Source organism: Prionailurus viverrinus, unplaced genomic scaffold, assembly GCF_022837055.1.
Source record: "Prionailurus viverrinus isolate Anna unplaced genomic scaffold, UM_Priviv_1.0 scaffold_38, whole genome shotgun sequence".
Lineage (NCBI taxonomy): Eukaryota > Metazoa > Chordata > Mammalia > Carnivora > Felidae > Prionailurus > Prionailurus viverrinus.
This window is the reverse complement of record NW_025927606.1, coordinates 304,072-329,156: the sequence shown is the minus strand read 5'-3', so window position 1 is coordinate 329,156 and position 25,085 is coordinate 304,072. Positions and strand designations below refer to the sequence as shown.

General features: G+C 47.0%; 1 protein-coding gene across 3 annotated transcripts in view; it reads right to left on the bottom strand.

The window, feature by feature from the left end:
• The window catches only part of USP10 (ubiquitin specific peptidase 10), a 69,613-nt gene that overhangs the window by 22,094 nt on the left and 22,434 nt on the right, over positions 1-25,085 (bottom strand). For 2 of the 3 annotated variants that reach the window (XM_047846199.1, XM_047846201.1), the window contains exons 2-4: positions 17,695-17,763; positions 10,404-10,464; positions 5,076-6,116 (exon numbers count right to left, since the gene is read on the bottom strand). In XM_047846199.1, coding sequence (XP_047702155.1) covers positions 5,076-6,116; positions 10,404-10,464; positions 17,695-17,763 — 1,171 coding nt within the window. The remainder of the gene's footprint in view (positions 1-5,075; positions 6,117-10,403; positions 10,465-17,694; positions 17,764-25,085) is intronic. The other variant, XM_047846200.1, reaches the window with a different exon arrangement.

Genomic DNA, 25,085 nt, shown 5'->3' with positions numbered 1-25,085 from the left:
AGGAAGACACGGAAAAAGGAAATTGATTTACGGAAAACTTTGAGCAAACCAACAAATTTCAGTACTGCAAGAAGTTAAATTACTTAAAATTAAGTTTTGGACACTTTGTGAATATACATCAAGTTCAATTTAAAAAGAAATGAAAGTTTGTAACAAAATTAAAATTAAATATCTCCTTGGGGCGCCTGGGCGGCTAGGTGGGCTAAATGTCCAACTCTTGGTCTTGGCTCAGGTTGTGGTTTCACGTTTTGTGGGTTCGAGCCCCGCATCAGGCTCTGAGCCGACGGCGCGGGGCCTGCTTGGGATTCTCTTTCTCTCCTCCTCTCTCTGCCCCTCCCCCGCTCACTCTCTTTCTCTCTCAAAATGAATACACTTAAAAAAAAAAAAAATGAAATTTCTTCTCATCTTCTCTTAAGAAACACACATCCAAACGATGGAAAGGTTTGGTTCTGCAGCACCTGCCACTGGGCCCACCCCCCTCAACAGCTGCAAAGACCACAACCGGGCGAAACACAGACAGACACCTGTGATGCGCTCCTCCTCTCCCTCCTGGCGACACACGCGTGCAAAGATCCTAATTCCTATCAAGGATCATCTGTCACTATTGCTGAATCCTGCCACTTGTAACTCAAGTCAATTCTTCTTGACTTGCAGACAAGCCAGTAGGAATCTGGCTTTGGCCTAACTCTCGGCTGCATTTAGTTCAGTTTCTTTCATAACATCACCAATTCCATTCGCTATTGTATTCCTATCCTGAAGTCCAATAAGCACTCTAACAATTTCTGAGGTCAAAAGAATTAAAACCAGGAAGGGCGGAGCCAAAGGACAAAAGGCAGGGTACTTCCTGAGGCTGAAACTTGAGGTGGGACCTGTGAACCCAAAGTCATCACTGTTGGTTCTCTATTTCACCTTTTAAGGCAAATAAACACAAGTTAACTGGAACAACAAACCTCCCCGGAGGCCTTCCTTCCAGTTCATTATTGTCAGTGTAATTTACTACTCAGATCCACCCAGACAGCGGCTGTAGGAAGCTGGCCTCCTCAATCCACCCTTCGCACCGGGCTGGGGGACTGCCCCACGCAACGCTGACTAGAATGGCACAGAATGCCAGAATGATCCATACCACATACAAGGTCCGAAGTGCCTTCGCTTCTGTACCAGCTTAAACATTAAATGGCTGAATTAAAATTAACTTTCTTATGAAATCTGCTGACACACGGAAAAACTGAGTGGTTAACAGCCTTTCTTGTATTTGAAGACATACACAGCGGCTCACTTAAACTGCCACAAATCATTCCAATGAAATGATTTACAAACCTGGAGGCAACACTTGCACTGTAAACTTTCAAGTCAGTATAAAGCAGGATTCTTTTTGTATGTATTTTAGGCATCAAATTTTGCTTTCCTACAATTAGGATTCAGAGGTCACGGTACCTTTTAAAATCTGTGAAAATGCAGGGCAGAGAACTTTCCTGGATTCTTAAGGCCCAGTAACCGGCCGGTAACCAACATTCTGACGCTGACCTGCTTTTTCTGTCGCCTTCCTCAACTGTCCAGAGCATCCAGTAAGTGTTTCCCTTTCCCTCATCACACCGCTTTGGAAGGACACAAGCCCTCTTGGGTTACCAGATCAGGAGCAGGACAGCAAAGTGACCAAAACGTACCACTATCCGTTGGCCGCATAGACCAACACGCGTCTGTAAGTAAGTGGAGGGGGGTCTCGATTTAGTTCCGTAAGAGAGAGACGCGGCCCAAATACCAGCAGGACCATGAACACAGTGAATCAGACAGGGACCGAACGCTCCATCCACAAGCATGACTCCTACAAACCGGTGCTGGTACCTTTTCAGCTACATCAGGCTACATTATCACTACCTCCGCTGCCCTGGAAAAGCTGAAGAGGAAATACAAAATATTTAAGAAATCATTCCCCTATGGGGCGCCTGGGTGGCACAGTCGGTTAAGCGTCCGACTTCAGCCAGGTCACGATCTCGCGGTCCGGGAGTTCGAGCCCCGCGTCGGGCTCTGGGCTGATGGCTCAGAGCCTGGAGCCTGTTTCCGATTCTGTGTCTCCCTCTCTCTCTGCCCCTCCCTCGTTCATGCTCTGTCTCTCGCTGTCCCAAAAATAAATAAAAACGTTGGAAAAAAAAAAAATTAAAAAAAAAAAAAAAAAGAAATCATTCCCCTAGGAAAAGGGAAGTATAAATAAATCTGGCTTATAAGCCACCAAAATGATCGATCACAAGGTATGTACTTGTTTACATATTTGAAATAAATACGGACGCAGGAATTCATTTTTCTGAGCAGATCCAACTTGTAATGATTCTGCTGCTGTCTCCAGGAACAAATTTTAGGTATAAAACCACTGTGCGATTCCATACATTAATAGGTTTTGACTAAAACTCATAATAAACGGTAGCATTAGGGACTTCAATTTCTTCACCAGACAGGCGTATTTTTAGAGCTGTCAAGGACCTCAGTTTACTTCGCTCTTTCCCCCTGGAATTTTAATTCATTTTATTTGGGTTTCAGCCTAGTCCCTCTCCTTGCCCACCATTATTTACACTCCTTTGAGACAAGATACACCGATGCACGATTTTAAAAGCCGAACATCAAATACAAAACAGCTCTATTTGTGACTCGAAAGCATCGGATATGATAAACGTTTTTTAGCAAAAGCCCAGAAAAGTTAAACATTCGTCGCAACACACAGGGAATCCCTGTACTACCTGTGTGTCCCCCACACTTACTCTTAAACGTGGACAGGTCTACGGCTTGGTAACCACTTTCAAACACAAGCTAAGATTTTCAAGTTTCTTTTCCTCACCTCCTGGTTCAGCTGTTACTACTGAAAAGTGGCAAATATCCCCTCTCAGATTGCAACAAGCAGGTACTGCCACAGAACCCGCCCCCAAGCCCATGCAGGCCCCTGCTCCCTGCAGGCTGGAGGAAAGCACTCTGGGGGTCAGCCCAAGTGCTCTTCCCTTCCAACTCCTGGAGTAAGAGTTTCTACCTGAGTTCCCACCAATGCAACAAAACGTGGACAACCTACACCAAGAAGGTGAGAGCAGAACCCACTAACATAACGGATCAACACGTACAAGTAGTCGAGAGCGGGCTGTATTTCGGGTCAAAATGCCTTACGCGGTGTTCTTATCGTTTACAGTTGGTTTATCTTCCTAATTTGTATCTCATTGGTGGTTACACAAAAATTAGTTGGCATTTATTAACCACAGACTTAATGACAGGGCAGAGGATCCTGAAATGTGGACATTCAAACTAAATGAACTTGGGATTTAAAAAAAAAAAAAAAAAAATCAAATGTGGATACTGATATTATTCTAAGAATTCAAAACAGAAAAAACTTCATATCTGAACTATTTCCCTCTCCCTGTTGACCAAAAGTTAATAAATACAATAATCAACATAAAAATTACTCTCTTAGTAGAACCAGTTAGATGCTAATGCTAATTCTAATTCTGGGATAACCATCATCAACAGATCTTTTAATGGAACTAGAGTCTCTCTCAGTTAAATGCTGCTTAAAATAAGTGGGCCTACGCTTAAAAACCTGCCCATTCGAGCGAAGTCTGTAGCAGTGATCTTACTCGTAACAAACTGAATTTATTTCACCGTCTTACAAAGTAAACGTCTACACAGGAGCCTATAACAAAGAGGAAGAAATTGCAAACAATACCACTTTGCCTAAGCTGTGTGTGGTCCCAGGAGTTTAGTGTCGCTGCTACCACTGCTCTGTTTTACAGGAAGCAATACTCAAAACTACTTTCTATATTTCTAAGCAGCAATTTCTAAGTCTCTATTTCTAAGACTCAATAAAAAGTCTCAAAATAATAAAGTATCTTTTTTTTTAAGTTTATTCATTTTTGAGAGACAGAGCGCAAGTGGGAGAGAAGCAGAGACAGAGGGAGACACAGAATCCGAAGCAGGCTCCAGGCTCCAAGCTGTCAGCAGAGCCTGACGCGGGGCTCGAACTCACAAACTGCGAGATCATGACCTGAGCCGAAGTCCGATGCTCAACTGACTGAGCCACCCAGGCGCCCCGAGACAGCCTTTTTTAACTCCGCTAGCAGGACGAGACCCTGAAGAGCTGGCGACTGAACTTCTCAGGACAGAGAAACCTGAAGAAATACGTTGGCTTCTTAGCTATGTATAAACATAGACAGCCCCTGCATTTCTGATTCTTAGTAAATTCGCCCTTTGAGCCTGAACCCTCAAAAAAAAAAATCATCAACTTTGTCCCAAATTACTGCAGTTTTTCTTTTCCTGTCAAGAGCTGACCCTCATATGCTACAACGAACTAAAATCCATGTCCTCAATCCAAAACAGACGACAAAAGAAAACCACCCCGCCAGGGTGCCTGGGCGGCTCAGGCAGTTGAGCAGCCGACTTTGGTTCAGGTCGTGATCTCACAGTTCGTTCGTGGGTTCAACCCCCATGTCAGGCTCTGTGCTGACAGCTCAGAGCCTGGAGCCTGCTTTGGATTCTATGTCTGTCTGTCTCTCTCTCTCTCTCTCTCTCTCTGCCCCCCACCCCCCTCGTGCTCTGTCTCTCTCCCTCTCTCAAAAATAATAAACATTAAAAAAATTTAAAGAAAGAAAAAACCCCAAATGCTTTCTAATATCCTAAGAAAGAACAGAACAGAAACAGTGCAAAGTTCAGTCCACATCCAGGATTCCACCGCAAAGGTGTGCAAGAGCTGTGACACACATACACGTCCATTCACTCACACGATGGAGAACTACTGGATCAAAAGGCAAGAAAGTGGAAATGTAACCCGTCAGCAGAAAAGGACTGGTGATAGACACTGACTGTTCACTTAACACAAAGGTATGAGCACCCCCCACCCCCGCCCCTGGCATTGTGCTTAGATATCCTTTTACGTCTACACAGGTAACCATTAAGGCATGGCCATTCTCGAGTAATTCCTAGTAACCCACAGGTCAGGGCCTGCTGCCGCGGGTAACCGTCAGCCCAGACAGCCTCAAAGTTCCTCACCCGGAGCGAAGGAGCCCTGCTCCCATCTCCACTCTCCACCTGTGTCTTTTGAACTATACCTGCAATCTTTATGGCTACGGGATCCTCTGAAACTGGAACAAGCCCTTCTTTGACTTCGACCTGCTTTTCAGAGACCAGGGGGGACGTGGCGGGAGGGGAATACTTAGTTTCCACGGAAGCCACGGGCGAGGAGGAAGAGGGCTTAGAATCATGAAAAAGACTGGCCCACGACTTAGGCTGGCTGGCGGGAGCGGTGCCCGCCACAGAGGCCGGGGCATCGGCAGCAGGGGCAGCGCTCTCGGCTTTAGCAGCGTCCGAGTCCGGGCTTTCCACAGTGTGCAACTCGACCCCATTGGCAGCTGAGCCCTCGCCCGAGGATTCAAGTATTTGTCCATTAGCAACGGCAAGGTTTTCAGTAGTGTGAGTCCCCGTGTAAGGCTGAGCCACCGCTGTCCTCAACAGGCTGTCCCTGCCGGCCTCTGCGGGGAGGCAGGACTGTTCCAAGTCAGCCCCGTGGCAGCTCCCGGGCTGCCCTGCAGTCCTCGCATCGCCGTCGAGGGCTCCAGGGAAAGGCCCGCCGGACACAGCGTCGCTGACGAAGTCCGTGGAACCCTGAGGGCTGCCGCAAGTCCTGGGTGTCCCCGATGGGGGCGCCGCGCCCGCTAACTCCACGTCCTCTGAGCCTACGCTGTTCGGGACCGCTGGGTTGGCGTGGCCATTGACCAGGGCGTCTGTGGGAATACTCCCCTCACCGCCATCTTTCAAGTAACTGTAATATCCTGGTGGACGTTTTTTCTTCTTTTTACGCTCCCTCTGTCCGAGACCACCCGCGACACCGTCGTTTTCTAGAACTTCCACCTCCACGCTAGAGCTGCCGTCCAGAGCAAGGGCAGAGCCTGGGTACTGGCAGTCCACGGAGCTGTAGGCCGCTTCTTTATCTACGTCATCAGGGATCTTTTTGGAAGTTGTGCAACTGAGGATAAATTCAGGGGCCTGAGGATTCAATGTGCTTGAAATACTGTAGTTGGGAGTTCTCGGCAAAGTGTCGTTAGGTTCAATTACTTCATTAACACCAAACTCAATTCTCTGATATTCTTGTCCTGTTTAGAAAGACAAGGATCAGCGAATATCCCATTAGTTGAGAACACGGCTTACAGACGTCTCAAAAATTATTTTCTTTTTGAAACTGAACCCTTAAAGTCTTCTTCTAATTAACAAAGCTATGACATTTTATTTCTGTGCCAAAAAATCTGCTGAAAATAAATAACTATGAAATTTTATTTAATTTAGAGATATGAAAAACAGAAGCCTGTATTTATTTTCCACTTTCAGGGTGGCCACGGGAGACTTCCAGAAGGCAGAAATTTAAATGAGATTATAAGAGAAGGCAAGTAATATTTTGCCTGTCTAAAAACACCCCTCAGTGAAATATGACTTCATTGGCTTGCTTTCTGGGGTATATGTATTTTGGACAACTTAATTAAAAAAAAAAAAATCATGACAACTAACTTAGGGACTTGAAGTCATTGCTGTATTTATGACTTCTCTAACTGGTGTAATTTAATAATTCAGAAAATATAAACTACACTGGAATTAATCCTCTACATAAAAGCACACTTCAGAGGTGCTCCTTACAATTACCCGTCTCCTCGGGGCGCCTGGGTGGCTCAGTCGGTTAAGCATGTGACTTCGGCTCAGGTCATGATCTCGCAGTTTGTGAGTTCAAGCCCCACACTGGGCTCCGTACTGACAGCTCAGAGCCTGGAGCCTGCTTCGGATTCTGTGTCTCCTTCTCTCTCTGCCCCTTCCCTGCTCATGCTCTGTCTCTCTCTCCCAAAAAATGAATAAACATTAAAAAAATAAAATAACAAAACAATCACCCATCTCCTGATCTCCTCCGATGACAACCTTAACTGAAGTCTGAAAATGGCTTTGCATGAATGCATGTAAATGTGCACTAAATGAATTCATAATGGATGAACTCCACGGGTGAAGAAGATACTTCCAAAAATACCCCAAGACAGTTAGGACTGCACACTTTTAGAAACCTCTTTGGGACCTTTCACTACTTCCTGCCAACGGACAACAATCTACACGTGCCACCATTCCGAAAGGTACATTTTTTTCATAGTTTACATTTCTGAAATTACGTTCAGTTTTAGAATCAACTGCAGCTTTCAACAGACATCAAGCATCAGTGTCGATTCTATCTGACGCAACAGTTCTAAATTCTGAAGTTAAGGAAAGGCCACATGCCTTCTAACTCATCTTTAACGCCTAACTGAGGATTTCTCCGAGTCTAGCCTAAGAAGTCAACTTCTCAAAACTTGTATTTCAAAAAAACCCACCCTATAGGCCAGAAGAACTGTGCTCTATTAGAAATAACCTATGTTTCACCTCGGAAGTCTTTTAAAAAGCAGCCCCCAGGAGGCGGCAATTACATGCAAGTTACTGGAGGGCAGGGGTGTCAACAGTCTAATTCTTCATCCGTTCAGTGATCACACCTGGGGGGCGGGAGGGGCGAACACCTGCCCAACACCAGAAAGTTCCTGAAAAAGGAATACTAGTGATGGTTACACCTAACAGCACATTTCCACATAAAGCCGCCACCATGACCACTTGAATCCTTTGGCCCTTGAACACTGAGTATTTGTTTCCTTATTTTGAAAAGAACCACTAAAGACAAGTGAACTTCTCCACCATCATGCCTAGAAGTAGACCGTCCACTCCGCTTCCAGGCATCCCCTACTCCGCGGTGCTGCGAGGGCGCAATGCCGCTGCGTGGACTGACACGGATGTATCTGAGGAAATGAAGAGCACGCCACACAGGGAGGCTACCCTGGGGACACTGGTGCGTACTGTGACATCTGATTATAAATTAGCATGCGCTGTGTCAGGCAGTCTGTGCAAGATTTTAACTCCAACAGACACAGTGCCTTCCACATCTCAATCCTTGATCTTATCGTGTCCCAGAATATTCTGGAACACGATATGACATTTCCTTAATCTTATCGTATCACAGAACATCCTAGAACATGATATGACATTAATGGAATCATTTCACTACGCTACGGCCACTGTGAAAACATGATCCTGTCTAGGGTCTGACTGCATCACTGGAAGGCAGAGTCCTACCCGGAACAGCTCCTCCTCTTCGCCAGAACACACACCACGGACACGCGTGCGCACTGCCCCACACGGCAGAGGAGTCAGGAGAAGCCAGTCGGTGCGGGCCGACGGACCGGTGGAAGCCCGCGAAGCCAGGCTTTACACAACACAGTCGAAGCAGTGGGTGACTGGGGACCGCTCAGCGCTCAGGCTATACAGGCAGTGGGTGGTTGGGGGAGGAAAGCAGCTCAAGCAAAACAATGACATCCTAGCAGCGTTTTGCCAAGCGTGCTCCCTGCAGCGCCCTGGGTTCCTGAACGCGCCCCGCGGTCTGCAATGCTCAGGGGCCCCTACAGGTTGTCGTGCCCGCCACTGTCTAAGAACTGCTGCTTAAGTGGCTTGCTCAGCTCATTTCTCCAATTAATAGAGCAGCCAGCCACGTGCAAAGTGCTTACTATTATCACAGACGGTTGAGTGATGAGTAAGGCAGAGTCCCTGCCCCAGGGAGTTACATTTACCTGCAGACAAACACCTCGCACTGAAGCTGACAGTACGGAGGGAGGGCAAGACAAGGCCTCAACGGTTTAGAGAGAATGCTTCCAGATACAGGAAAGAGCGCCAATTTCAGTGAGAAGCTACAGAGGCGTCCGCGGAAGACGCAGGACAGCTGGCTGGGAGCGGGGGGGGGGGCACACTATTTCCAGCTGTGGGAAGTGACTGAAGGAAAGGAGAGGCAGGAAAGGCACGCCGTGATGAGCCCCCGCAAAGAGCCCGCTGCAGCCGCCTACGGTGGGAGGCAGAGGACGTCATCCTAAATCATTCATCCAAAACCATACTGGGGGCTGACAACATTCCAGATACGACACCGTGCAGCTGCTGAGCACACAGACGTGGACGACTACGATCCCTGCCGCCACGGCTGCACTCAGCCCGGAAAGGGGGGCGGACTCGTCACTGGACAGTGGGACAAGCACTGTAAGAGAAACAGACGTCATGGAAACGCGAGAGAACAGAAAAGGCCTCAGAGAAAAAGGGGCCTTTAAGCTGGCCGGTCTCTAACAGCACGAGCAGGTGGCAAGGTCCCAGCTGTGTTTTCAGCAGATTAAAAGGCGGACTTGAGACAATGGAGAACAGGGGACAAGAAGCAGTAACTGAAGAGAGAACAGCCTGGGAGGCGGGTACGGCGCGAGAAAGGGAAGGAGAGAGCTGGACGCTGGGAAGAGCTGGCAGGGCCTCCCGTCTCCAGCCTGCGCCCCTTGGGCGGGTGGTGAGGCCGTTCACTGGGCAAGAATAAAAGGAATAACATGAAAGGGAAAAGAACGAGACGTTTTAAAGCACTGAGGAGACACCTGCAGCATGCTTACGACGTGCAGAATACACGGAGACAGACTGCAATCCAGCGGACTCGGGCAACAGCCGCCCTGGAGGCTGGGCGGCAGGCAGGGGGGCCGGCTCCCTCCAGCTCACTTCACTCCGTCCCGCCCTGAGCCGCCACCAGAACTGCCCTTCCCCTCGCCATCTCCGAGACGCCGGCTTCTCAGCTGCTAACGTGAGACACAGGCTCGCTCTGATTTTACCGGGCACAAAGTCCAGACAGTCTCTTCAAAGCACATGTCTAGATTATAATTAAGAGCCCATGCTAACGAAGCACGGAACCGGATCCCTGGCTCTCCAAGGAAAGGGTCAGCGTTCGCTTCTCCGAGGCCAGCGAGGGACCTTAATGATCCAGACTGAACACGGTCCACACGGACCCGACCCACGCGGTGACGGCAGCCCGTGGTAACCGAACCACCCGCCACTCCTTAAACCCCACAGCCTTCGACAACACAAAGTCACTGCATCTCAGCGGGCACCGTCTCCGGGAATCGGCTCTGCGCCCGCTCTCGGGGAGGCGGCAGCTGCGGCCCGGCAGCCTCCCCAACCAGGAGGAAGCCCACGGAGAAGTTTCTCAGAAAGCACTGGCCGTGAAAAACCTACCTGTGCCGCTGAGAACGGTGAAGAGAAAAACAGACTCGAACAAGCAACTCCTTCGCTAAACCTGGAACATCTGATACTCTGAAGCCCAGAAGACACTTAACTCCTCAGTCAAAACGGTGCAGTGATCAAATATGCTATAGCTTACAGCAAAAACACTGAGCAGTAAGGCAATGTTTACTGGAAAAGTAGGAACGAGCAGGAAACGTGGCTTCCAGGCCTCCTGCCTGTCCCCCCCCGCCCCCCTCGCCCCAGCACACAGGGCCAGCACGCATGTCCGGGGGGTAGAGGAGAGACCAGCTTACCATCGGGTAGTTCATCGGGAGCTTGTGTGCCACACAGAACTGTTCCATTGTAGGGAGGAAGCTGCACAGGGAATTGGAAAACAAATTTTAATTCAACAACATGTTAACACCCAACACATGTTTCTTCGTTAAAGCAACACTTCGTTAAAACTCTTTATCCGTTTAACTTCTCGTGACATTTGTTTACCACAATAACATACACTGACAGTAAAATTAAATCACCTTCATTTGAGAAAAAAATACCACAGGAATGCTTTTAAATATTGCCATTAAGATCCAAAAATGAGGCAAAATAATAAAAACGGACTCCAACGGACACGTGAATCAACTACGATACAATGCTACGACAAACACCCCCGTCTCACAGGACGTCAGGCGGCCCACAGGTACCGCGGCCACTTGTCCCGGGCCCCCGACAAAGATGACCCGTACTGCCCGTCGGCGTTTCAGGTTCACCTCACAGGCGTCAGCACGGCCAGTGGAGGCCAGGACCAGGCCCACGGGCAGAGTGCCGAGAGCCCACAGAGAAGTCTGAGAATCACGGCTCCTTTTTGACACAGAGCCTTAAATAGCTGAATTAAAGGCTGGAAAAAAACATTCCTTGTTTAGGAGAGAGAATGCAAAACAGCAAGTATCTGACCTCTTTATAAAAAGCAGGAAGGTAGTGTTATGAATGTCCCCAATTTTTCTTCTTCCTAGCTACTCCATAGCATTTAAGACTTGGAAATGTTTCAAACGGACACATTCGGGTAAGAATGCTTAGGACGGAAGGGCTAAGGCAAGTGGACCTGAAGAAAGAACAGAAGAGCAAAGCAACGACACCCTAACACAGCCCTTCTCCAAGCATGTCCCCCCGCAGCGCCCGGGCTTCCCGGACGGGCCCCGGGACTGTCACGCCTGCCAATGTCTGAGAACTGCTGCATGAGTGGCCTCCTCGGCTGATTTCTCCCATTAACTCTCAGCAAGTCGACTCAATAAACACAGAGACAAACACTTATCACTCCAAGTAACCAAGTTCTCTCCCCCAGAGAACCTAAGGAAACAAAGAGCAGTTCAAAAGGAACTGAACAGGGGCGCCTGGGTGGCTCTGTCAGTTAAGCGGCCGACTTGGGCTCAGGTCATGATCTCGCGGTCCGTTGAGTTCAAGCCCCACATCGGGCTCTGTGCTGACAGCTCAGAGCCTGGAGCCTGTTTTGGATTCTGTGTCTCCCTCTCTCTCTCTGAACCTCCCCCGTTCATGCTCTCTCTCTCTCTCTCTCTCTCTCTCTCTCTCTCTCTCTCTCTCAAAAATCAATAAAGTTTAAAAAAATTTTTAAAAAACAAAAGGAAGTGAACACTTTCAGGACCGGAGAGCTATGCATGTTTCCACCACGTATTCCCACTAGGGGGCGCACGGTTCCCATCCGCTGACACACCAGGAGAACCCATTCCGGGTGCAGCCAGGGGCTACCCTGGGACTCGCACCTTGCACGGGGTGCTGCAGCGTTGACCTCTGGCACAGACACACGGAGCAAAAAGGGCGCACGTGAGGACCAGTCGCTTCCCGTTCCTCTGCAGCCACAAGGGAAGTTTATCAAGCTCCCGGATGCAGAGGGCCTTCTCTTTCTCTATCAGAGACGGCAGGGTGCCCCCTGGTGACAGAAATCTAATCAACCGTAAGGCACCGAAAGTGCTTAGTTTTTTAATCACGCTGTATTTACACACACCGTGGTAAGGGGTAGAGGCAGGTCCCGAAAACAGACCTCCCACCCCAGCAGACTCCAGGGCAACACTGACAACCTGTTGGTGTTTAAAACACTCTGAGTTACTAATCTGGTAAGAGTGCAAATGTGGGAATTAGTGACACTGGAATGACTTCTGGCACAAAAGTGTGTGTGTGTGTGTGTGTGTGTGTGTGTGTGTATTTTTACTCTGTAAGCACATGGCACCTTTAATTCAACAAACCTCCACCATTCATAAGATGCCCCTTAGTCTGTGGTAAATGTGCATTTATTATAGACAGCGGAGTGAAATTGTAAGAGTTGTTCAAAGTTCCCTCTTTAACCGTGCAGCTATTTACGAGCATACAGACTTTCAAATTGAAGCAAAACCATAAAGCTCTCACACACGAATGTACGGTGAGCGACGCAAGACGCTGACATCTCGCGACATCAGGTACAAAGTGAGATCAACTTAGGCTGAGGATAGTGCCACCGTCTGGAGAAGTCACTGCTTGGGCCCTTTGATGAAGAAGGTAATGTTTTCAACAAATACTGTATGACATCCCTTACCTCTGGAATCTCAAAAACGAAAACACCTCAAATCCAAAACCCAAAGAGTGGAATGGTGGGTAGTTCCCAAGGCTGTGGACTGGGGGAACGGGAGAGACGCTGCTGAGGGGTAAGTACCTGCAACTCGCAGGTAAGCCCTGGACAGGTGACACACTACACGGATTACAGGCAGCAAACCTGGCTGTGTGTGAACTTGAAGCCTGAGAGACCAGAGTTTAACCGTTGTCACGGCAACTCTGTGACGAGACACCGCTAACTCTATGACAGCAATCTTGCAACATAAATGTATCAGATGTGGCACGCACCTTATTAAGCTTACACAATTTTGTGTCGATCACATTTCATGAACTAACGTTTCAAAACCTTTTGGCACTGCCCCCATTTGTTCCGCCGTCTAAAAGCCCCTCGTGAACCTCAAGTCTCTCCTCTGAAGCCCCACAAGGACACCAAACCCCCGAGAGGAACAGTCTTAACTCTCCATAGCCAGACCCACACCCACGCACGCACAGACACACACACCCTCGCGTCTGCAGCGTGGCCCATCCCGCTCTGGTCTTGTTTTTCCCGTAACCGCATTAAGCATGTGTGCGTGTTGCCCCCAATACTGAAGCTCCGGAAGTCCCAAGAACAAGGAGCATTCACTCACCCCTTATCTGTGAACACTACTGACATGATGACGACCGGGGTTCAAAGCATGCTTATTCAGTAAAGTGACTGTGTTTCTTCCATCTGGAGAAACTCATTTTTAAATCACGCTGGCTTACAAACTAGAGCACAGCTTTATAAAAAAAGACACGCGGTATGTGACCTTTAAATTTCTACTAATATTTAAGATCACATACAGAAACCAGCTGAGAGGGTTTCTTCGGACTCTGTTCAACTACTGACCGTCCTGTCTGGCCAGGGGCAAGCTTTCAAACGGGGAAAGTAAAACGGAGTCCAACACTCAGCTGAGAGAACGGGAGAAAAGCAGAATGTTCCTACAGTTTAACACTTTATGTTTCTCACACTTTGTTTTTTCAGTTCTTGGCCCCAGGGAGAGGAAAAAAATGCTTCTCAAATCCCTAACAGCCAAACAAGTAGTACGTGATGAACAGGGCTGGTGCGAGTTCCCACGACGGCCACACGGCAGGCACGGCGCGGGCAGGAGCCACCGCCGTTCTCAGCGCGGGGCCACGGGCCCGAGCCACGAGGCCACAGCGCCAGGAGACAACAGCGCCCACACACCCACCCATGCAGCCACGCGGCACGCCGCGCGACAGTCTGTGCCCCACGTGATGATGCTACTAGCACGCTCCGGACTCCTGAATTTCAACAATTACGACACTCGGAGAGCGCGCTTGGCCCCATCGCATTAATTAGCCTGTGTCTCCCCTCTGCGGGTCACTGGACCTTATGTGATTCTGGCAGACGACATCTGTCATACCTGCCCCCAAACGCAACGCATATTCAAAAGCGAAAACACAGAAGACCCAGAAATGAGCCAGGCTTATGAAGATTTCTGGCTATAAACTCGTTCTGTCAAGACACAGCCATTACTTCTACAGTAAAAAGCCTGACACGACTTCACCATCAAATCCTTATGTGCGAAGGTCTTCCACAGTAACTAATGACCGCCCAACATTCTGAGAGGTAAACAAACACCCCCGTTTTCCTGTAAGGAAGCACGACGCGTGGGAGGAAACTGCCAGAGCCACCAGGCCTACCTGAGTAGCAGAGTGACCAAGGAGCGCAGCTCTCCAGACTCTGAAATACGGTACATTCCCTACCTTCACATCACAGGGAAGGAAAGCCACGTTTTTACTCTGACACCTACCTGCAAACAGGCTCTCACAAACCCACACAAATGCACGCACTCGCGAAAGGCTTTTGTGAAAGACACGAGTGGGGCTTTATCATCTTTTGAAACCTTAATTGCCAAGCGCACAGGCTGTCCTGTCCCTGGCAGGTGCCTCTGTACTCCACTGTGATTCAAAGACAGAAATGACCTAAAACTCGAACCATCAGTGCACAGAGTAGAACCTCAATTACACTAACACTCGGGGAACACGGGACGATCATGTTTTCCCTAACTGTGACTTTTTCTGTCAGGACACACTCAACTCCAAGCCTCACTCTACAAAATCTAACACGCACAGATGCATTTTACTGCCTTAGGAAATACACTCTATAACGCAGCGTTCACGGTTTCCTGGCTCCTACCCTTAGATTCCTTAAAACGCCCTTAACACCAATGAACACAAAACAGATGGAGATGGGCACTGAAGGGACTTAGTCACCTTCTCAACTGTAACCTGACCAAGCTTTGCTTTCGGTGATTTCTTCCTTTTTCCTGAAGTCAAAGAGGAGAAACCAATAAATCGCTCTCTAGTCTGTGCAGCTGAAGTAACGCTTTCAACACGCTGTCATTTAATCCTTCCTCTCCAGCCCCAGAGTCTCGAGTTCAAGGAGCCAAGGTGAAACGGGCAGGACTGGCCAAGGCCACATGCAACGCGGGCCGTGTGGCTCCAATCCTGAGGAGTCAGTATCTTCTGCTCCATCTTGCCAAGTAAAAAGAACTCCACACAGAAACACTCAAGTGGCTGGTTAGGTCTCATCAACGTCCTTATCCTTACCCTTACTCGTACCTCCCTTTGTTCTTTTCGATACAGTTTCAACAGTTTTCATACTTAAAATACGAATACGAAAAGATATTCCAGATCAGTTTTATTAAACTAAAACAGAAATCATTAATTACATGTAAAAGACCTGAATGGTGAAACGTACCAAAATCGTGTTTAGGAAAACTCTCATAAAATTGTGAATTCTCGTACAAATGAGCCCATAATTAACACAATTCTAACTGAAATCTCAATGGGATTTTTCATGGAACTTGGCCTGCTGATCACAGATTCTTAAGGAACAGTTAAGGAAGAAGGAGAACCAAAACACTTGGGGTAATAAGCACAAGACGGTGAGGGCCCTCCCAGAAGACAGACTACAGAGCCGCACCAATTAAAACGAGTGGCACTGTTGCAGGGATCAAGCACAAGGCCCAGAGCAAAGGGGCACTGCAACTGAGGACCCAGTGCTGGGACAGCTCCCTGCGGCCAAGGCAGAGGACGAGGTCAAGCCCCACTGCACATGCACAGCAAAGTCCATTCAGCTGCACTACATACTACGGTGAACACAAAAACCTTAAAACTTTCAGGAAAAAAACGGTGTCTTTGCTACGTCAGGGCAGGGAAGAATTTCTTAAAGACATTTATAAACCGGAAGTAAAAAAAAAACAAGACGTTTGGCATGAAAGTTAAAAACTTTCTTCCCATACCCAGCAAGCAAGCAAGCAAGCAAGCAAGCAAGAAAGAAAGAAAAGAAATGTGCATCTCACATGAAGTTTTTAAAAAGCCCCCGTGCTAGGGGCACCTGGATGGCTCACTAAGTTACATGTCCAGCTTCAGCTCAGGTCATGATTTCAGTCTGTGAGTTCGAGCCCTGCGTCTGGCTCTGTGCTGACAGCTCAGAGCCTGCTTCAGATTCTGGGTTGCCCCCTCTCTCTGCCCTTCCCCCCACTCACACTCTGTCTCTCAAAATAAAGACACACACACACACACACACACACACACACACACACACACACACACACATTTTTTAAAGCCCTCATGCCAGGAAAAGATACTTGTAATATGCAAAACCAAAGACTATGAGTCCTGTAAGCAATAAGAAAAAGACAAGCCACTTAATAAAAAATGCGGACAAGGGAGACAGGTAATTCACAGAAGGGCTGGGCATACGAAAGTAACGAAGCGGTTCTCAACTTTGCACCCTGGGAATATTGTAAATTAAAACAGTGAGAACCCATTCATAACCAGCCCGGCAGACTCACAAAAATTTTGAGCACACCTGTAGTGAGAATAAGCGAGAAGCTTTTCTTTAACTGAGATGGTGACAGCGCTCACGCACAGCTGGTGGCCATGCAGACGGTGAAACCCTCAGAAAGCGGATGAGCAGAGTAGCCAGTAAAACTAAACACTTACTCCTGGTGGCCCCAGCAATCCCACCCCTAGGAGCAGATCTTGGAGAAACCCACAGAGCATGAGGACACACAGTAAAATATGTTTACCGCCAACGTTTCTGTAGTAGCGTAGGAACCAAAGATCTAAACGGTCCTCAACAGGAAACAAGGCAAACGTTCTACTGACAGTATCGAGAAATTGAAATCAAAGAACATGAATGTAGAACATGAACGTACATTCATCAAAGCATGAATGTAAAGAATGTTACCTTAAAAGAAACAAACTACAAAAGGATGAATCTACAGCTGACCCTTGGACAACACGGGTGTGAACCGTGCAGGCCCACGTCAGGCGGATTTTTTTCCAAAAACACAGAACAGTACTGTAAATGTATTTTCTCTTCCTTATTATTTTAACCTTTCCTTTTCTCTAGCTTACTTGGTTCTGAGAATACAGTATATAATACTTATAAAACCCAAAATGTGGTAATCAACTGTTACCATTGTCATGGGTAAGGCTTCCGGTCAACAACAGGCTACGGGTAGTTAAGTTGCGAGGAATCAAAAGTTACTGCGGATTTGCAACTGCGCTGGGGTCGACACTCCCAATCCCCGTGCCGTTCAAGAGCCAACCGCAGTATGACTCGGTTTACCATTTAAACCACAGGAAACAATATGGTGCTACAATCTGTTGACAACCACGTATGTAGTGAAAGGTGAAGATGACAGTCCGAAAACAATACCAATCCGGCAGAGTTGTTACTTCTGGGGAGGGAAGGCAGGAGGTGGGAACGGGTACAAGGGAGGCCACGACGATATCTGTGACGTTTTGCTGTTTAATAAATACAGCAAAACGTTAACAGTAGTCAAATCCGCTCGGTGGGTTTGGGCATTTCTTGTATTAGTCTCTGCGCTTTTCTGTGCGTTGGATTTCCTTCTCAACAGGCAAAATTAAAAACTCAAAACTAAAACGTAACCATTAGTTATATCTATACACATATTCAAACAAAACACTGTTTTGTCTTACCTCAACTGAAGAGCGAGGAGTCACAAAGAACTGATTGAATTCATCAGGGCTAAAGTCTCCAAAAATATACTGGAAAAAAAAAAAGCCACCGATCACATAAAATATACAATTTATATTTTCAGGCAAGATGCTACAGACTATACCAATCCTATGAAATACGTAGGCCAGAACACCCAAGACCCTTTCTCAATTAAACGGATCAAGGGTCGGCAGAAAAGATTCCGAGGTGTGATTTTCCGATCACAAACAAGAAAATGCTTAGCCGTTTCCGCAAACTGTCAAAGAACACTCTGAAATTGATAAAGCCTATTCTGAAACAGGTCAACTGTGTGCACCACACTTATCCTGAAGGAAAACCTTCGGGATCACAAGCCCTTCCAGGTGTTCCGTTTACCTGTCTGTCGACATGTCACTATCTCCATTTCAGCCCTCTCCGCCGCACATACTAATGAAAAGCAGAAAACGTCGTTCAAAAGGCAAGACAGGGAAATCCAAAACAAGAAAAATGCTAATGATCCTGATGAATGATATTTAAGATATATATGTGATTTTTTTATCCTGAAGTTTCATTTAAATATGATGCACAGACAAACGTATTTTTTAAAGTTTATTCATTTATTGTTTCTGTGAGAGAGAGCGAGAGAGAGCGAGCATGCGTGCTCACAAGTGGGGGAGGGGCAAAGACAGAGGGAGACACAGAGTCCAAAGCAGGCTCCAGGCTCTGGGCTGTCAGCATAGAGCCCAACACGGGCCTCGAACTCCTTACAAACTGTGAGATCATGACCTGAGCCGAAGTTGGATGCTTAACTGAATGAGCCACTCAGGTGCCCAAAGTATTTTTTAATTTTTTATATTATTTTTATTATTGTAAATTTATTCATCTATCCTGAGAAACAGAGCCGGTGAGAGTGGGGGAGGGGCAGAGACAGAGGGGGAGAGAATCCCAAGCAGGCTCCAAGCTACCAGTGCAGAGCGCGACCAGGGTCCAAACTCACAAAACCACGAGATCATGACCTGAGCCGAAAGCGAGAGGGAGACACTTCACCAACTAAGCCACCCAGGTGCCCCCAGATAAACATATTATTGAACAGATACAAGCCTATTTGTGAACTCCTGCTTCACAGAATTCTGAATGTGACTTTCTGAAAAAACAACTGGTTTACCTGCATGGAAGCAAGTTTGGCAAGTACCTGGCAGTTCATATTCTCCCCGAAGCTTCTAAAAATAAGTCACTGAAAAGAATCAGTATGACCAGATTTCTACAACAGAGAACACTCACTGAATTATTCATTCATATAATCAACAATTATTTAGAGCCTACTAACTGCCAAGCACGATGATCGGTTGCTGGGGATAAAAATGGTAAGCAGAGGGGCACCCGGGTGGCTCAGTCAGTTGAGCGTCCAACTCTTGACTTCGCCTTGGATCACGATCCCAGGGTGGTGGGATTGAGCCCTACCTGGGCTCCACACTGAGTATGGAGCCCTGCCTGAGATTCTCTCTCCCTCCCTCCCTCCCTCCCTCCCTCCCTCCCTCCCTCCCTCTCTCTCTCTCTCCCCCCCCCCCGCCCCTCCCCACTGCTTGTGCTCTCACACTCTCTAAAATAAAGGAAAAAAAAAGAAAATGGTAAGCAGAGTTAGGGCTCCTCTGCTCTAATGGAGCTCAATAACCTACAGGGAAATTTACAAGCATGTAATCAAAAGTAACCAGTAACTACATATTATAGATGTGGATAATGCCCAGTCTTATTGTAAATGTAGATAAATGCCAATTAACTCTCACAGCCTGTCAGTAAGAATGCACCAATACTTTTCAGGAAAATATTTCTGGAGGGCTCTCTGCCAATAGCTACCAAAACTGTAAATATATATATAAAAAAAACAAGAACAGCTTCACACAATACTTCCATATACTTGCAAAAAATCCGCAAAGAAATTGTGTGTTGATGCTAATGGTGAAAATAAGCAGTCTCGAAACAATTTAAAAATAATCACCTGCGATACTTTCATTCTGAACTTAGACCTTATCATCATTTCCCGCACTGAGGAGAAGCCTGTATTAATTTCAGTCTGGTGTAATACCACGCAATGGAAGGAAAAGGTATCTTTCAGTGAAAAGGAAGCGGGAGAAACGGTGGGGAGGGGAAGCAGGGTGTAATGAAATGACAGCGCTGGCTGGTATTCCCACTACATACAGAGATCGTAAAGTCTAGATATAAATAAACCTCCAAATGTGCTCAGGAGGGAATGAAAAGACAAGCCAAACTAAGAGAAAATATTTCCAACAATACCAAATGCTGACAAGGATCTGGAACGACTGGGACTTTCTACATGGCCGACACAAATGAAGAATGGCACAGCCACTCTGGAAAAGAGCCAGGCAGTTTCTTATAAAATTACTTACCATCAGACCCAGCAATCCCATGCCTCCTCACTCACCCAAGAGAAATGGAAACCTATGTCCACAAAAACAAAAAACAAAAAACAAAACAAACAAACAAAAAAAAAACACCCCTGTAGGCTGATGTTTATAGCAGCCCTATTCAAAACTGGAAACAACCCAGGGGCGCCTGGGTGGCTCAGTTGGTTGAGTGACCGACTCAGCTCATGATCTCGCAGTTTGTGAGTTTGAGCCCCGCATCGGGTTCTGTGCTGACAGCTCGGAGCCTGGAGCCTGCTTCAGATTCTGTGTCTCCCCCTCTCTCTCTAGCCCTCCCCTGCTCACGCTCTGTGTCTCTCTGTCTCTCAATAGTAAATAAACATTAAAAAAAAATTTTTTTTTTAAAAACTGGAAACAACCCAAACGTCCGTCAAGAGGCGAACGTGGTACGTCTATAAAATGAAACACTACTCAATGGCCCTCAAAAGCATCATGCTAAGCGAAAGAAGTCTGACTTAAAAAGCTACATGCGGTATGATTACACTTGTGTAACACTTGTGTAACATTCTAGGGCAAAACTGTAAGGAGAGAAAACAGCTCAGTGGCTGTGTCAAGGGCTGGGGAAGGACTGATTACAAAGAAGCACAAGGGAACTTTTGGGAGTGATGAAATATTCGCAGCGGAAGCCTGTTGGAAAAACAGTAACCCTCCTAATTGCCAAGGAAACACACAACCCACTAAAACACTAATGACTTCAGGGGCACCTGGGTGGCTCAGTGGGTCGAGCGTCTGACTTCAGCTCGGGTCATGGTCTTACGATTCATGAGTTCAAACCCCGTGTCGGGCTCTGTGCCGGGAGCCTGAAGCCTGCTTCGGATTCTGTGTCTCCCTCTCTCTCTGCCCCTCCCCAGCTTGTGCTCGCGCGCGCTCTCTCACTCTCTCTCTCCCTCTCAAAAACATTTAAAAAGATTTAAAAAAACAACACTAATGACTTCAGTCCCCATACAAGGAATGGACAACAAATATTCACAGGACATGTGAGGACAAAAATGAAGAGAATTACTTTTAAAAATGAGTCGGTCGGTACAGGGGCACCTGCCTGGCTCAGTCACGATCTCATGGTGTGTGGGATCAAGCCCCGCATCGGGCCTTGCGCTGACAGTGCACAGCTTGCTTGGGATTCCTCTCTCTGCCCACCCTGCCTCTCGGGCGCTCTCTCTCACCATAAATAAACTTAAAAAAGAAAAACCTCTGAGTCACACTTTCTAAGCACCCATTCTTATTGTCGTTCACATACAATGTGAAGTGTTCACAAGAGAGATACGGGTAGTGCAGCAGGAGAACTAAATCTCCAGATGATTTCATAATATCGTGTCAATAAAGGGGGTGGGGGGGGGGGCGGGCGGGCACGTAATTCCTGGTGGCACCTGCAGGTACCACATCCCCACAGCCGGTGGCTGGAAGAAGCCTCACCATCAACCTAGGCGATGCTCAGAAAGATGCCAAGGAAAACTTTTCTCTTGTGTCATTTTCAATTTTACCATTTTTACTGCTTTCTTTATTTTTAAAGTATGATCTGAAAAACTTTCCTACAGATTTTAAAGGCGTTTTTATTACCATTTCATGCCCATAGTTTCTCCAAGGATATGTGCCTTCAATCTCATCACAAGACTGATGGGAAAAATGAGGAAAAGCTTGATGTGCAGGTGGGGAGGAGTCTCCAGGATACCGTTAAATGAAGAAAACGCTCTTTGGGCACAAAAAGGAAGAAAAGCTGGAGAGAGTACAGTGGCACCAGATTCCTAGCAGATCTCTTGCCAGAATTCTTAGTTCTGAACCATAGAAATACCTAATTTACTTAAAAAGTTACTTGCAAAAAGTCAATGTAAACAACCGAAATCACTGCCCAACTATTCAAAGACACCCACTCTGCACAACAGTTACAAGCCCTGTGCTCCTCTCAAGGTCTCAATGACAACAGATTAGGACTTGATGAAACGCTTAATCCAAAAAAGCCATCCTAAGCAACTGCTAACTATCAACTACACAACGCCAAAGTATCACTTACCGCTCAACAGACGGCTAGCGGGAGCTGTGGTCAACTCCAACGTGATTCCCTCAACACTGGCACACGTGTATCCGAAAACAACTCGGTCCACTCGCTCCTCTTGCCACAATCAGGCCAGACCGATCTTCAATCTTTCAAACGCATGAGTTTCCGAACACGAGCAGTTACACCCCACTAATACAAGAAACAGTCGTTTCAATTCTGTGACTGAGATGACGGAGGGAATGCTAAGAGGCTGGCACCAAGAAGAGTGAGCGTTTCTACAAGGTGCTCACCACCCCGAGGAGTCTGGTTAGGATTTCTACTTCCTACAGAATGAGTGAGTATTCCCCATATGTTCATGGCAGATAAACCGCCTGAGTCTTCTTCCTATGTGTCTGTACACACACGGCTCATATTTAACCAGAAATCCAAATATAAGGAAGTAACCGCAGATGCAGGAAGGCCTGAGGGTTGGGGGATTCATTCTCACAGGGCGGCCAAGGTCAAGCCCCTGAGGTGTCAGGCAAGGGAAGGCTTAATAAAGGCCATCTCCCACCTTCACGGTGCATGCAAGAAGGACAACTCCTTTCTAGGCAGAATAACTAACTACCGCCTCTTTGGGAACCCTCTTTGGGAACCACGCAAACAATCATTTGGAATGGAGTGAGAAAATACCCCACGTAAACTCTGAGGCTGTGACATCATTTCAGGGTTTAACAAAATCAACTGTATCATCCAAAGCTGACTACAGGACGCATTACCACGAATAAGCATTTTATTATCCACATTGTTCCAAAAAGGCAAATAAGAGTGTTGCTTATAAAATAAAATTTAGCCTAAATAAATTTATTAGGAGCAAAAAAGGTAACTTTTTAATGTCCTGATAAAAAACTACAAAAGCAAAGGCCAAGTGTTTACTCAAACCCCGGTGAGTGGACATAAATCACACGGCCCTGCATTTTACTGACAAAATTATTGAACTAAAATTATACCTAAGGGCTCAGGCAACACTGTTGGGACACTGAGGAGGGGAACCAAACTGCCATTAAGTGTTCAGGTTCTACCATCTCCTTCTCCAAAAGCCTTCTTAATTTTCCATCACAAAATATTTCAGGTGTTTGGCAAAATGAAGAACGTGACCAAAATAGAGGGGCGGGACTGTGTTCTTCAAAAATTCAGTGTTACGAAGGCTGTAGAAAAGCTCCAGATTACAGAAGCTACAGACACCCGCCAACTACAGGCAACACCCGGCCCCAGACTGGATCCTGTCCCGGACGGGAGACGCTCTAAAGGAGATTCTTAGGTCAACTGACAAAATTAGAATACGGACGGCAGGTTATAAAAAGTATTGTCTCAATGTAAATTTATGAACGCGGGAACTGTCCAGCTGTGGTTATGTAAGAGAATATTCCCATTCTTAGGAAATACCTTCAAGCATATGCAAGGTAAAAGATCATGGCGTGTGTAATCTCTCAAATCTCAGAGGGTGGATGACAAAATGTGTATCTGCACACGCACGTGTTAAGTGAGTAAGTCTGGGAATATGCCTGTGGAGAGAGAACTCAGGCACACACATAAATGACTATGCAAAGGGGGTTAAAGCTTTTATTTTTTTTTAAGTGAGAGAGAGAGAAAGACAGAGACGGCGGTGGGCGGGGGGGGGGGGGGGGGGGAGGGCAGAGGGAGACAGAATCTTAAGCAGGCTCCGCATAGGGCTCAATCCCATGACCCTGGGATCATGACCTGAGTCGAAATCAAGGGTTAATGCTCCAGTGATGAGCCACCCAGGCGCCCCCAAAGGGTCGATCTGGGTAAAGGAGTAAATGGGGGTTCTTTGTACCGTTCTTACTTTTGCAACTTCTGTAAATCTGAAATTATTCCCAAATAAAGAGATTTAATTTAAAAGTCAAAGCTGAAAACACTCATTTGTGAGACTAACCTTTAACCCCTCTCTTTATGTGAGTATGAAACATTCTCCTTCCTCTGGAGAAGTATTAATAAATACATTCTAAAGTCTTTTTAGGGAAAAAATATTGTAGGAGTCTGGGTTAAAAAAAAAAAAAGGTAAATACGGAGCTCCTGGGTGGTTCAGGCAGTTGAGCATCCGACATCGGCTGAGGTCATAAACTTGCGGTTCATGAGTTCGAGCCCCACATCGGGCTCTGTGCTGACAGCTCAGAGCCTGGAGCCTGCTTCGGATTCTGTGTCTCCCTCTCCCTCTATTCCTCCCCGGTTCACACTCTGTCTCTCTCTGTCTCTTTCTCTCTCTCTCAAAAATAAAGATTAAAAAAAATAATAAAAAAGAAACATGACTCTGCCTGATTTCATAGGATTTATAATTTATTGGGGAAGAAAAAGCCACTGACCGCATGAATGAGTTCTGTCCTGTAAGAAAGAGCAGAAAAAGATACAACAGGACAATTGAGTCTGCATGAAGAAGAAACAGTAGGAGTAAGTGCATTCTTTCTTGCATTTCCAAAGCCGGGCACGGGGCCCAGCACAGACAGATGCTCAGTCAATGGGTTCGGTGAGGACAGAACAAAAGAAGGTGCCTGAAGGCCCTCTGGTGGCCCACCTGCACTACAGCAATGTTTACATTGCCATTAATAATTTTACTCTCTCAACAGCTGTAGCAGACTCTGTAAAGCAAAGCTGGAAACTCCCTCTAGGTTTTCAGCAACCCCCACCTGAGGTGGATGAATAATGGAGTCACGAGAAGGAACAGGAAAGCAACCATCGAAGGCTCCCTTCCCAGCTGCCATGATGCCCACGGGAAAGGCCCGCAGTCAGGGGCATGCCCCACGGGCTTCTGGGCTCCCCAAGCCCCTTCTCCAGGAAGCAAGCCTGTAAGGTGCAGAGGCTCTCGCCCACGACCGGGGACGCAGCTGACTTCTCCTCATTTCCAACTAATTCCAGCTCAGGCTTTCAGAACTCCCACTGTTCACATGTTTGATTATTTTCT